The sequence below is a fragment of the Anoplophora glabripennis genome, unplaced genomic scaffold (genome assembly GCF_000390285.2).
Source record: "Anoplophora glabripennis isolate ALB-LARVAE unplaced genomic scaffold, Agla_2.0 scaffold115, whole genome shotgun sequence".
In the NCBI taxonomy this organism is placed as follows: Eukaryota; Metazoa; Arthropoda; class Insecta; order Coleoptera; family Cerambycidae; genus Anoplophora; species Anoplophora glabripennis.
This window is the reverse complement of record NW_019416234.1, coordinates 760,045-774,216: the sequence shown is the minus strand read 5'-3', so window position 1 is coordinate 774,216 and position 14,172 is coordinate 760,045. Positions and strand designations below refer to the sequence as shown.

Here is a 14,172-nt window from a genome sequence, read left to right as displayed (position 1 = left end):
ATTCTATCAGAATTCATTTTATTTGAAAATGGTTCGTCGTTTGAGTGAAAGGGAAAGAATCGAAATTTTGATGATGATCGGTTACGGGGACAGAGCTCGCACACAAGTAGAAGTTTGCCGTTTATTTAATAACAAATATCCAAACAGAGAACCAATTACACAGTCCACGGTTAGTAAAATAGAGCAAAAGTTTTTAGAAATGGGTCATGCGAGAGATCGCCCTAGAACGGGTCGTCCACCAGTACAAGAAGATGTTAAATTGAATGTTCTACTAGAGCTTCAAGAAAATCCCCATTTACCCACCCGCCAAGTGGCGGCAAACAACGGAATAGTTCAAAGCTCCGTCTTAAAATATTTGAAATTGTACAAATGGCATCCGTATAAAGTGGTTTTGGTCCAACAATTAAACGAAGATGATCCTGACCGTAGGTTACAGTTTTGTGAAACCATGTTGCAACGCCTGATTGATGACGACGGATTCTTACGCAATATTATTTTTTCTGATGAGGCTACCTTTTATCTCGACGGCACAGTAAACCGGCAAAACTGTAGATATTGGTCTCCTGAAAATCCACACTGGAAAATGGAAACTCGTAGTCAGTTTCCACAAAAAGTTAACGTTTGGGCTGGCCTTGTTGCTAACCGCATTTTGGGTCCATTTTTCATTGAAGGCGCATTAACAGGTGAAAAATATTTTGAATTTTTAAGAGACGTTTTAGTCCCTGCACTTGCGGTGCTTTACCCAAATGACGTAGATCCCGATCTGCCCAATAACACGATATGGTACCAACAAGACGGTGCACCTCCTCATTTTGCAGTGATCGTTCGCAACTATTTAAACCAAATATTTGCTAACCGTTGGATTGGTCGAAGAGGAACTATCGAATGGCCCCCTAGATCTCCGGATCTCACTCCCCTAGACTACTTTTTATGGGGCTATTTAAAGAGCAAAGTCTACTTCAATAGACCAAATACCATTGAAGAATTAAAGGACAGAATTCGCAATGAAATTCGAGCCATTCAACCAGATATTCTTCATAAGGTTCTGCAGGAGTTTCAGTGGCGAATGGGATATTGCCAAGAAGTGAATGGAGGTCACTTTGAAAATTTCCTCTGATTTTCTTGTTTACTTTAATTATTTATCATTTGCACAGAAACCTTTTTTTATTTGTTAAAATTGTTGTTGATTATTACTTAAAAAATTAAACAAATTGCTCCTAAAATCTCTCAAAATGTTCGATAAGCTATTAAAAAACTTGACCCACTCGATACCTTGTATATGGTACATCCTTGAAACTTTGGAACCTAATAGACAGTTTAAGTTATGTATCGGACATAACGTATACGTAGAATTTGACCGTTGCGCATGCTCAAATTAATATCATGATCATCTACAATCAACTTAAACTGTCTATTATCTCGAAAACTTCCATCTTGAAGGTCATACGTTTTTGACATATTCATACTCAGAAAAATGTGCTCTATCGAAATCCGTGGAAAAAAATATGGGTTGCCATTTAAAAAAATTGCCGATGACGTCATAGCTCAAAAACAAACAAAACAAAAAAAAAGTCGATGGCTGAAAAAAGTGACATTTTACAAACTAAAGTTGACGTGTCCGAGGATTTCCTGTCAAAACCCTTCAATAACGATTTATCGAATTTATTCCAAACTTTACGAGCTCAGTGTATGTATTTACTTCAATTTGAATATAACTTTCCGCCACGGTAGTTTTCCATCCCCCGTGATCCTTCAAAATTGTGATATTTCCACCTTCACTTTTCAACAACGTGGCTGAAATTCTGTGGAAACTGTAATCGGTAAATTTTGTTGAACTGTAAGGTAAACCTGTAACTTGTAACCGGTAAATTTGGTTGAGTAATATAGTTTTAGATATGTTAGATATTTTAGAAAGAACATTTCCTATTGAACGCATTCCAATAGATTTTTAAATAATTAGAATAATCTGCGATGTGTGTTTTTTGTACATAGGACTAAATATTTTCTATATAATTCTAAATTAAATTTGTCGAAAACTACAAATGTTCTCTGTGTATACATTTTTAAATTAGGACAATTTATTGTAAGTTTGCACATAATCTACGTTCATTTTATTAATTCATCATGCGCTGCCCAAGCCCATTGCTGTTATCAAGAACTAAATTTTCATTTTTAATGCAGTCACTGAAAATTTTCCTTCATCCATATTCATTCATCTTTAAACGACTTAGAGAGACTTTCGTACAGGAGAGAATAATAGTTCTCTTGTTTATGGAGACTTGTTAAAACATATAAGCGTGAAAACTTCAAAAAGTTTTGCTGAAAGACGTATCTACTGTTCTTAAAGTAAGTTTTTGATGTAAGAGCTCGGGAAAGCTACTTTACTAAACTTTTATGCCACTTTACCGATCTTTCACCTCCTTTCGATCTGTGTCAGCAACGATGCACTTTCCGAGCTAAAAAGTTTCGGAAATGTACATTTTTTAGAACGAAAGCACAAAACTTATCTATTGTAGCCTTTAATAGTCGAATCAAAGGATCAAATCCTAGACCAAAACACCCTCTATAACAGTTTAGCTTTCATTGATATAAGATAATTCCAAAATTAATGCAATATTTTGTATAATTTATTAACAGAGTTATTTTAGCTGGAATACGGAGAAGAAATCTGGAAAGAAATCTTGAAAGTTGCGAACTGTAAATATACAGTTTTCAATACGCATCAAGTATATCCTGATCATATTTTATCATCGCTTGCAACAGCTTGTGCTACAGTGACACATGCATCTTATGACAGCTTCATGAATTTCTTTGGAAGATGTTTTGTGAGATACTTTACAAATTTTGGGTAACTTTTTTTTATTAAATAGATAAAAAATTGTTATGTTTAATGTTTTATAATTCAAAATGATATATACAATTGACTATGACCGTTTTCTTTGTTTTTCAACAGCTCTTCCCTTTCTATAGCATATTAATCTTTGTCATTTGTAGCAACTTTTTCTGTTATATAAAATTAGATTTCTTACTGACACCGTCATGTATTAGTGTGATGATTTTTATACAGTATTTTTGACAGATGGCAGTGACTGAATGATTATTATTTCTAAAGCAATTAAAACAGACCAAAAGTTAATTAACTGATGGAATCAATTTTATTGATTTATATCCAAAAATTGATTGTATGTTTACAACGTTTATTTTGATTTATCCAAACCAAAAACAAGAACTTTTGTTATTCGCAACTTCAAATTCGTCTCTATAACTTCAAGATCAGATTTCTCTACCTGAGGTTGTGTTACTGTAAAATTTGCCCATAATTCTGTAAGTTTATTGTTTCTGACCTTTATTTCAATATCATCAAATCAAACAACAATATTTTGATTCCTTTATTTAATAGATTTTATTTTGGTTCGAAGTTTCTTATGGTCTTTACAACTCAATTTGATTTGAGTTGATTTTCTTTTGAATTAAATAGAACTCCTTTGCTCAAATTCAAACCTCTGCTGATATAATATCTCGACTGAATCTTTCTGAAACTGATGAATTTCCAACCACACACTCTGGTGATGATATGCCTTGCTATGTTTTAGGATTTTCAAATCACAACATTGGCTCGTTGGTGCTTGTCGTCATAACTTGATCTGTTCATAAGCTGACAAGTGACACTTGCACATTACACTCCAAATTTTACTGCAGTCCTGATGAACTCCTATATTTTTAGCCTCTTCAGTATCCTCAATATACACCTCGAAGGACCAAAAAATTTCATCTGTAATGCTTACCTAATAATTGATGTTATATACAAACTTTTTTTTTATTACTTTATACAGGGTGTCAGAATAACGTGAACAACGGAAGACCACATATTCGTGGACTCAAAATAGGCAGATTTAGGCTAATTCATTTATATCCGAAATTGCTTCGTTTGGCCGCTAGATGGCCTCAATAAATTGGCAAAACTTTGTTTTGTTCTTTGGCGTTTAGGCAAATTTGTAGATTTGGAAATTTTAAAAATGTATTACTTTGGTTATGCTCAGTCTAATTTAAGCTACTGCATTATTTGTTGGGGTAACTCGTCACATATTAAAGATTTATTTATTTTCCAAAAAAATATTATACGTACAATGACTAATTCAAAAGCACGAGATTCTTGCAGACAATTATTTAAAAGATTAGGTATTCTTACAGTTTATTCACTATATATTTTAAGCCGTGTTACATATGTGAAAAACAATTTAACAAATTGCATTACACGCGCCAGTACAACTCAGTCTTCCGGCTATAATCTGAGAGAATCTATTGATTTAAAACTACCCCAGCATCGCCTAACGTTAACGGCTAATGGCCCTTTTATTATATTCATTCAATTATATAAGTTGCCAACGCATATTAAACAGATAAATTCTTGTGTTTTCTTTCGTAACAAAGTAAAGCGAATTCTCTTACAGAATCCCTTCTATAATATTGATGAGTATATGTGTTGTNTATTTTTAATTTGATAGGTGATACTACTTGGAAGTTTTTGGGCCTCTTGTAGAATTTGATTTAATGAGCGGTCAAGTACAAAAAAAATATTTTTTAAATGTCTACATTATCTTGCCACCCATATTACAATACTTAACAAAGTACAGTAGGCACTGATTTTGATCTTTAAGTTATTGTACCTGACAATTCTTAATGAGTATTTACTACGATAAGATATACCACATGTTACTTCATTTTTCGATATGGGTACACACATACGACGAATTAGAGTTAATTAATTTTACTGAGATAATTATTAAAAACAATCAAATACAATAAAAAATGCTGGAGATAAAAGTAACAAAGTTATTAAATTTAGTACAACTATAAAAACTGTTCAAAATGATCACCGTTCTTTCTACAACAAAGTTAATTCAGCTAAAGCACACCCTTTGCAATTCCTGAAGGCAAATTTTTAAAACATTTATGGCAATTAGGATATGCCTCCACAACTCTTCTTCAGTATTAGATATGAAAGCATACACTGTTGTTTTCAGCGTGCCCCAAAGATAATAGTCGGATGGTGAACTTACAGGCCAATTAACTGGAGTATTATCCCTTCTACCGGTCCATCGAGGAGGGAATCTTTGGTTCAGATACTGCGAGACATTTACAGTGAAATGTGGTGAAGTTCTATCATGCATAAACCACATGTTAGCTCTGAGTGATAACGGCACATCTTCCAATAACTCGGGTAAAGTGTTTTGCAAAAATTCTAAATAAAATTCCCCATTCAGTCTATCGGGTAGAATAAAAGGGACAATAATAATGTTATCAATACGTTGTATTTAATTGTTTTTTTAATTTGTCGTATGTGTGTATACATATCGAAAAATAAGTAACAGGTATATCTTATCGTCGTAAACACTCATTAAGAATTTTCGGGCACAATGAATAAAATCGGACTGAAACCTACAAAACCAGTGCCTACTCTCACTTTGTTAAGTAGGTACTGTAATATGGGTGGCACGATAATGTAGACATTTAAAAAATATTTTTTTTTGTCCCCAAACCGCCCATTTAATCAAAATTTTACAGTAGGCTCAAAAACTTCCAAATCGTATCACCTATCAGATAAAAAATAGTTGTCATTATTGCTCGAAGGAGGAAAAAGTTATGAACGGATATTATCACCATACATCAATTTTGTAGGAGTTGTAGGTTTAAAAAAACACTATGTATAACACTAAATTGTGTAGATTGAAAGCAAAAGTTTACACTCCAAAAATAATTAAAATCGATTAATACGTATTCGAGTTATTTACAAAATTTTCACCAACTTTGAGGCCATCTAGCGGCCAAACGAAGCGATTTCGGATATAGGTGAATTAGTCTAGATTTGCCTTTTTTGAGTACACGAATCTGTGGTCTTCCGTTGTACACGTTATTCTGGGACACCCTGTATATCAAAAACTATGGAAATGGGCCATGACAAATGATAGATGAACTACGAAATCTCGAATTTCAATACAACAAAAAAAAATCAATGGCAGAATGTCTAATATTTTCTATACTATCTACTTACATTCTTTAAGGCATATAAAAAATTATTCCAGTTCATTTTTGGCATATTTATTGTTAAAAGAAAAAATTATATTTCTCAAGGAATTTTCGATTAAAAACGAGCAAAAACGTATGAAGTCAACAAAGACATCTTGTCTTGAATTTTGCATATTAAAGTACATACCTACTGCGAATGGCATATAATTTTTTTTTCACTGCATTTATTTAGATACGATGTGACCATTAGAGCTACCGGCAGATTTTTTACTGATTTTCTTGAAAGTGTTGACAACATTCACACTCAGTTCCGTTTCACTTATCCCAAGATGCAAAGCCCTTCCATGTATTTAACGAATGTCGATGCAAATGGATGCATTCTGGTCTATAGAAGCGGTAGGCAGGGATTTACTCAGTATGTCATGGGTAAGAACATGAATCCATACATATCTATTCAATTATTTACTCAGTTTTAATCAAATTCATCTACAGGTCAGCTATTACAAATTGCAAAAGATTTTTTCAATTTGAAATTGGCAGTGAAGGTACTTGAAAAAGCTAATTCTTCAACTGGCACAAAAAATTTTGTTATAGTTACTTTTAGGCTAGATTTTGACAACAGGTCGTACGTAAGTAGAATATTACATGTAACAAAAGAGATTCGTTGTAGTTTTACTCTTTTAGATGTTACGCAAAGCTCAAAAAGAGTCATTCCATCAAGTAGGACTATTGCCTGCGTTTCCATGTAAGATGTTATTGGAACTGTTTCCGTTTGGTATAATAATGAACCCAAGCATGAAAATTATGGGAAGCGGAGACAAGTTCATTGATATATGGCGGGGAGAAGATACTTTTCTGAATAAACCAATTGAACACTTCTTCACTCTCAGGAGACCTAAGGGTATATCTTTCTCTTGGAAAAATGTATGTAAAATCCTTTACCATAACAGTTGTTACAATTAAGTAGATTGTTAAATATATAGGGTGTCCCGCATAAGAACCGACACAGGGCAGGCGCATGTAGCGGTGTCCAAAATATTGTAATTTAACCAAACTTACCTATATACAAAATTGCACCCCTGAGGAGTTATTAGCCCCCAAAATGGGGCCCTAAGTTTCGAAAGAAATTAATATCTGCAAAACTTTACCGCAGAAGAACCAAATTTGGTTCATGATTTAGGTTTATTACTGTTCTTCTTTGACTATGATTTAAAGTAGATTTAAGGTAAAAAAAATTTTTAAATTAAATTCTGCTGTGAATTAATATTATTAATTTTTCAATTCGGTCAATGAAAAAAAAGTTCGGTACAATTTTAGGGTTGAATCATCTCCAATGAACACCTTGTAGTGCTTCAATTAACTTTAAATCATAGTCAAAGAAGACCAGTAATAAACCTAAATCATGAACCAAATTTGGTTCTTCTGCAACTTTGTATATAGGTAAGTTTGGTTAAATTACAATTTTTTGAACATCCCTACATGCACCTGCTCTGTGTCGGTTCTTGTGCGGGACACCCTGTATATTTATTCATAGCGCCTGTAAATCAAATGTCTCTTGCATTTTCAATTTCTTTATTGGACAAAGAATATATGAAAACATTTTTGTATATAAACAGGTATTCTGCTTCGAAAACAATATGATGCTAACTAAACCACCTCTTTTAGAATAATTTAACTAAAAAAAGAACTACACTAGAAAATATAACATTATAACTGATTTTATTGAGAATAACTAAAGACTAAAGATTGAGTGAATACGAGTACAAGTAAAATATAATAGATTTATTTTTTGAGAAGACTGCACTTGACAAATTTTGCACATTTCTCTGATTTTGATTAACAATTGAAATGGAAATAGCTATTTTAGTTAGTGGAATGTAGCTTGAATCAACTCATAGCTGTATAGGGTCAATAAAACCCAAATGTGTGTGTGTGTTAAGCTTGTAAAGTACCTACTATTCAGAAAGTAGTCGGGTGATAGACTACTAGATCTAGATACTTTGATATAGATCAAGAAGCCTATCGTTAAGTGCGACACATTCGTTTGTTGTACAAAACTGGAAACCCCAACATGAATTAAAAAAAGGACTATCAGGCATTAGTGTTAATTTTTCTACAGGCCCATAGAAGAACATGATCGTGTTTGTGGAATTAAACCGTAGGTGCATGCAGGTTTCACCATTTGGCCAACGAATTGTCATTCTGCGAACTAAAACCGCAAGTAAACCTTAAAGACATAACTCGAGAGAGCACACACTGAAGCAAAATTTGTGCATGTTCTTTCGCAGCTGAAGAGAGCTTAGATCTGCTCAAGAAGTATAACACACCATACTGTCTTCTTCACCTAATACAAATACAAAAAAATCAAGCTGAAGTTAATACAATGCATATCGAATGCTTATTAAAATGACTCAGTAGTAAAAAAGAGTTCATCATCTAAGAGGGTTTTAAAGCTAAGAAATTTCAAAACTTTCTTTCAATTTTTTCTAAACCATATTAAGTTTAGTATGCACTGGGGGAGAATTAATCTACTAGAGTTTCTAATAAGAAATCATAGCATTTATATGCTGACGTTGAAATATTTTGAATGTGATGTCTCAAAGTATAGATTGTAATTTTATACTTTCCTATTTACAAAGTTTTCATAAGACCACTGATGAATCAGACTAACCTCAGATCAGAAAGTATGACAAACAGATTCAGAAGTGGCAGATCTAGGCCTATTCCTAAATTAGGAACAATGGCCATCAATCATGATGTTCTAATCCATATGATGAAGCAGAAGTAGTAGGAATAGGACGAGACAGAGAGACTCAGCAATAACAGAGGATGCATGCTGCCTCTTCAACAAGTTTGGAAGCCCAGGCAAGAAATGTGAGCAGCTGTGCAATTTTTCATCAATGTCTATCGTGGAGCGATGTGATTGGGTTCCATTTGATCAACAATACGGGAAGGATGGCCCACAAGGGATGAATGTCCCTTGTCGGCTCATCAGCCTTCATCTTGAGTAGTCCCGAGAGGATAGATTCCGATGAAAGGCCAGGAGACCTACGTCTGTCTGACATCACTGAGTTCAATTTTGCTTATGGAACATTGTTCACGATCTTGTTTCCCAAGTCACTTATTCATTACTCCAGATTCTGGTTTCGACTGACTCTTAAGAGTTCTAGTGGGGGATTACAACTTACCCTTTATATTGTTATTTGTACTGATTCTATGACTGTATAATCTTTTAGTGTGACTAGCACTAGTTTTTAGAACTAGGGTCTCTGTTTAGGACTTGCAAGCATATGCTTGGGCACTATTAATTATTTATATAATTTTATTTTCAGACTCTTAATCTGCAGTCGGTGATGTTCGAGTTAGAATGCAACAGAGGATACGTAAATGTAGACAAGCCATCAAATGGAAGTGACTCGCCTATTCCAGGAACAAAGAACGTTCTTCTTAAAGGGCAAATGAAATATATACGAGACATACATGCTATAATATTCTTATGCAGCCCTGTGTAATTATTTTCAATTTTTAATAATATATACTATTAACTAGTTATTTAGGGAACAAAATTAGAAGAATTAATAAAAATATTGTTATATTCTCCTTCTACTTGATTCATTTAAATAATAAAATAATTTTGTGTTTAAGAATAAATGATCTAGATGAACTACCAGAACAAGGATTGTATTTGAATGATTTAAATTCTCACGGCCTAAGCAAAGAATTGGTTCTTGCTGGATGGCAGCACAATTCCAAGTAAAAATTAAATTTTTGTTTGTGAATATTTGCTATATGTGTATTATTTCTCCGTAGACTTGAGATGACTTTTGACAAGGCAGAGCAGAGATCTGACGAACTAGAAAAAAGTTACGAACTCCTTGATACATGGAAACGAAGAGGAGATGATCTATTATATTCAATGATACCCAAAACAGTTGCTGACAGGCTTAGAACTGGGAAAACTTCTTCAATATGTACCTGTGAGGTATATAATAATTTATTATTGGTAACTTTACACATTTACTCAAAAACATTTAAATTTTTCGTTTTAGTCATTCGAAGCTGTGAGTATTTTGTTCTGTGAACTCGTTGGTTTAACATCGTCTACTGTCAAGGAAACCATGGTTGTTGTAACTACTATGAATGCTGTATTTTCGTGTTTCGATGAATTAATGGATAAATTCAATGTTTATAAGGTAATATACTTATAGTAAAAAGCAACATTTGCATACAAACCAAAAGTAAGAAGAATACGAGAAGTAAAATATAGATAAATGAATACTTTGAAATCAAAAAACTGTGGAAATAATTTTATATTAAAAAAATACTTTATAAATGTAACGAAATGAAGTAGAATAACATATAATTAATAAAGAATATACAAATCCTTAGATAAACTAGTGAGGTTCTTACTTCTGATTCCATACACTTAGAACAAATATTAAATAAATCTACTATCTTGCACTTAAGAATATTAAATTAATACGTAGAGATTATCACAATTTAATGTACATATATTAAAAATGCTAACTGCAGACTTAAGACTCACCGAGTTATTATTTTGTACCAATCAAAACAGACTTATATTTTCTAATGTTAGGAGATACTTAGATTAATTAATATTTAACCTTGAAGTCTCTTGATTTTAGGTTGAAACTGTCGGTCAGGTTTATATGGTGGCGAGTGGAGCACCAGAGAGAACAGAATTACATGCTCAAAATATAGCCGATTTAGCTTTGACAATGTTAAAAGCGATAAAAAAAATTACAACTCTCGACGGAAATGGAGTTGAAATTAGAATAGGTGAGGCATTCGATATACTTTGATAGGGTATATCCCTAAATTTTACCTTTTGGGCGGTTATAAGATTTTATAATGAAATTACATATTTCTTCTTAGATGATTGTGTCAAAAGTAACAGATTTTTACATAATTTCCAATGTAAAAAAGCTTTTATAGGAACCTCTGCAATAATTGTTTTATACCACAATTGCACAGTTTCACTTAAAGTACATCAGTATTTTATTCATTATTCATTTTTAGCAAGGTGTATATACAAATCAAATAACCTCTATGTTATATCATTGAGTTTATAAACTATACTATAGTAGACAGTATATCGGTAGCGTCAATGGCATTGTTTGAGATTCTTCTATAGTTGGCTTTCTGCGTATTTTTTAACATTAAAACAACAACTTTAAAACATCACCTTCTGCATCTGCAATCATGGTGACTTGTAATACTGCTGTGGATCGAGCAACCCAAGACAATCTTAATTAGTATATTTTCAAAGATATTAATGGCTATCAACTGAACGGTATAGCCATCAAACATTGAATATACAGGGTGATTTTGAAAGTGGGTAGTAATTTTAGTATGCGCCTATTTATTTTAAGAACAAAAAATAGAAGAAGAAAATGTTATTTATAAAAAATCTGAAATAACTCACCTATTTTCGCATTTTTAAATTATGTAATCCGGTCCTGTACACTCATAGCAAGTGTTCAAAATTATTTCCGTGTTCCTGTAAACAAAACTTAGGCCGGCGTTCTCATGATTCAGTGCAAGAAGTTAACAGCCCATCATGTTGGCGGATTGTTTCGGCAGAGTTTTCTATTCTTATTCGTAATTCGTCAACACTGGCGACTTCAGGGCCATCATACACTAACATTTTCATGTGCCCCCACAGGTAAAAATCACAAGGATTTAAGTCCGGTGCGCGTGGAGGCCATAGAATTGGTCCATTATGTCCGACCCATCTGTCATTAAAAACATTGTTTAAATGATCACGTACTTCACGCCGAAAATGAGGCGGAGCGCCATCGTGTATATACCACACGGAATTTCTTCAAGTAATTCGGGTAAATTATTCTGTAAGAATTAGCCGGTCCGGCAAAATGACAGGTCCAACAAGCTTTCCGTCTACAATTCCTGCCCACACATTTAAGGAAAATCTTTGCTGGAAGTTTGTTCGTCGAATTGAATGGGGATTTTCTACAGCTCATACATGCGTCCCATCCCATTTCTAATAAAAGTCGCTTCATCAGTTACCAAGATACGTCTCGAAAAATTTTCAATCGCATTGTTTTGTTGCAGTAACCATTCACAAAATTGAACTCTCTTAGGGTGATCCTCGGGTAGTAATGCGTGCATACGTTGTATGTGGAACGGATAAAGTTGATTTTATCGTAAAGTTTGCCATACTTTGCTTTGGGATACATTTACCTGATGTGAAATTATTCTCGTACTCGTTGTGGTGTTCTCCTCAACGATATCCAAAATCTCTTCTTTCAGCCTGCATCATTCGCAAAGGACGAGCTCGTCCAGCGTGATTGCCACGGTTTTCTTGCAGTTTGCCTGTATCCCGGGCTCGTTGTTTTAAATAAACAAATCGTCTTGCAGAGGGATGAAACCTACGAGGAAATTTCTGTGCATAGCGTCGAGCAGCATGCGCCGAATTTTGATTACACTCCCGTACACTAACAACATATCCACAAGTTCATTATTACTGCATGGGCCATTGTTTTATCACTCTGCCAGCAAATTAACATAAAAAGATACTAAATACACAGTACAAAACACCAAAATGATAACGAAAACACAATTCGTTTATAATACGTAGGTACTAACTGAAGAAAGCGTGACAATCAAAGCAAGGATTGCGCGCGCTATACTTAACACGTGGCTTATCGATAACGTATCGGCCCAACATTAGCGTGTTTCGTTGCTTGACCTATTAGGGTAAGTTAGAGATTTACAGAGTCGGCTTCAAAATTTGCAATAACTTTAAACCCAGTTATCTCGGTTATTAAAACACATTTATTAGAGCAATTTTTTGTAAAATGATTTATTTTAATGCCTTCTGTCATCAGTTAAAATTAATACCCCACTTTCAAAATCACCATGTATATCAAACATAAACCATATATCAAACATTGACTATCAGACTATCAAACATTGACTAGCTGCTGGTGAGCTGAAAGTGATGAATTTTCATATTCTTCAAGATTCTGATTTTGCCGCAAATAAAGTTTGAACTTATTGATTTTTTACTTTGAAATTTTCATTATCAATATTATTTTTTAAATGTTCCCATTTTAAAATATATTAAATTTATTTTTATATTATCAATTGTAAGTCTTCTTGCCTATATAAACTCCCATAAATCTTATTCATTTTGTTTTGAAATATTTGCTTTTTTGAACGTTCTTTTCGTGTGACACGGACAAGGTCCTAATTTTCTGGGCTGAGTGAATATACCAATAAAAATATCGCTGAGTGCATACACTTCGTATTTAGTTATAAAAATTACTTCAATTATTTATGAATTGATAGTTCTTTTTCCAATACTTTATTGCATTCGATTCGATATTTTTTTCTTTTATTTTAAGATTTTGAAACATTTGAAGGAGAAAATATTAAACCATACAAGAAATAATAAGAATTTGAATACCGAATTGCAGAATTCCCATGCAGTGAGATAGCGAGAAACACTGAAATACACTTTACTAAAGCTTATCGAGTAGGTACTAGTTGGAAGTTTAAATTTAGTTACTTTTATTCTTCCTACTTCGCTTTCTATCCACCCCTCTTAGAAGAGATACCGCATTCTGAAGGATGTAGTTTCATTAAAATTCCTTCTAAAATATCATAAACATAAATGGCATCTAAAACTAAAGTTGTTTTAGCAGGTTATAACCCTATGAATATCTCGTCCATGTATTTTTATTAGATGTTTAAGTATTTGTTATTTTTATAGGTATGCACTCTGGTCCTGCTGTAGCAGGAATTGTAGGGCTTAAAGTTCCCAGGTATTGTTTCTTTGGGGATACTGTTAACACAGCTTCCAGGATGCAGTCGACGAGTGAGGTAGGTAATGCATCCATATAAATTTATAATGAATAGTTGAATAAAACAAATTTCGTATCCAGCCTGGTAAAATAAATATATCTTGCGGATCAAAAAATCTTCTCTCAATGGAAAAATATAAGATCGAATCTCGAGGAATTGTCAAAGTGAAGGTAATATAATAACGAATACTTTTTTGATGTATTGGCATATATTTTTTTAGGGAAAAGGTGAAATGCAAACTTACTGGCTTTTAGGAAAGAAACAGTAAAAATCTTATTGAATGATATTAGTGCTGCA

General features: G+C 33.2%; 1 protein-coding gene across 1 annotated transcript in view; it reads left to right on the top strand.

The window, feature by feature from the left end:
* The window catches only part of LOC108904374 (soluble guanylate cyclase 89Db-like), a 17,989-nt gene extending 3,846 nt beyond the window's left edge, over positions 1-14,143 (top strand). Inside the window, exons 2-13 of the mRNA XM_023455507.1 lie at positions 2,649-2,848; positions 6,260-6,453; positions 6,520-6,690; positions 6,749-6,951; positions 9,360-9,535; positions 9,673-9,780; positions 9,838-10,009; positions 10,077-10,220; positions 10,674-10,827; positions 13,784-13,893; positions 13,956-14,045; positions 14,096-14,143. Of these exons, the coding sequence (XP_023311275.1) occupies positions 2,649-2,848; positions 6,260-6,453; positions 6,520-6,690; positions 6,749-6,951; positions 9,360-9,535; positions 9,673-9,780; positions 9,838-10,009; positions 10,077-10,220; positions 10,674-10,827; positions 13,784-13,893; positions 13,956-14,045; positions 14,096-14,143 (1,770 nt within the window). The remainder of the gene's footprint in view (positions 1-2,648; positions 2,849-6,259; positions 6,454-6,519; positions 6,691-6,748; positions 6,952-9,359; positions 9,536-9,672; positions 9,781-9,837; positions 10,010-10,076; positions 10,221-10,673; positions 10,828-13,783; positions 13,894-13,955; positions 14,046-14,095) is intronic.
* The last annotated feature ends 29 nt before the right edge of the window (positions 14,144-14,172 follow it).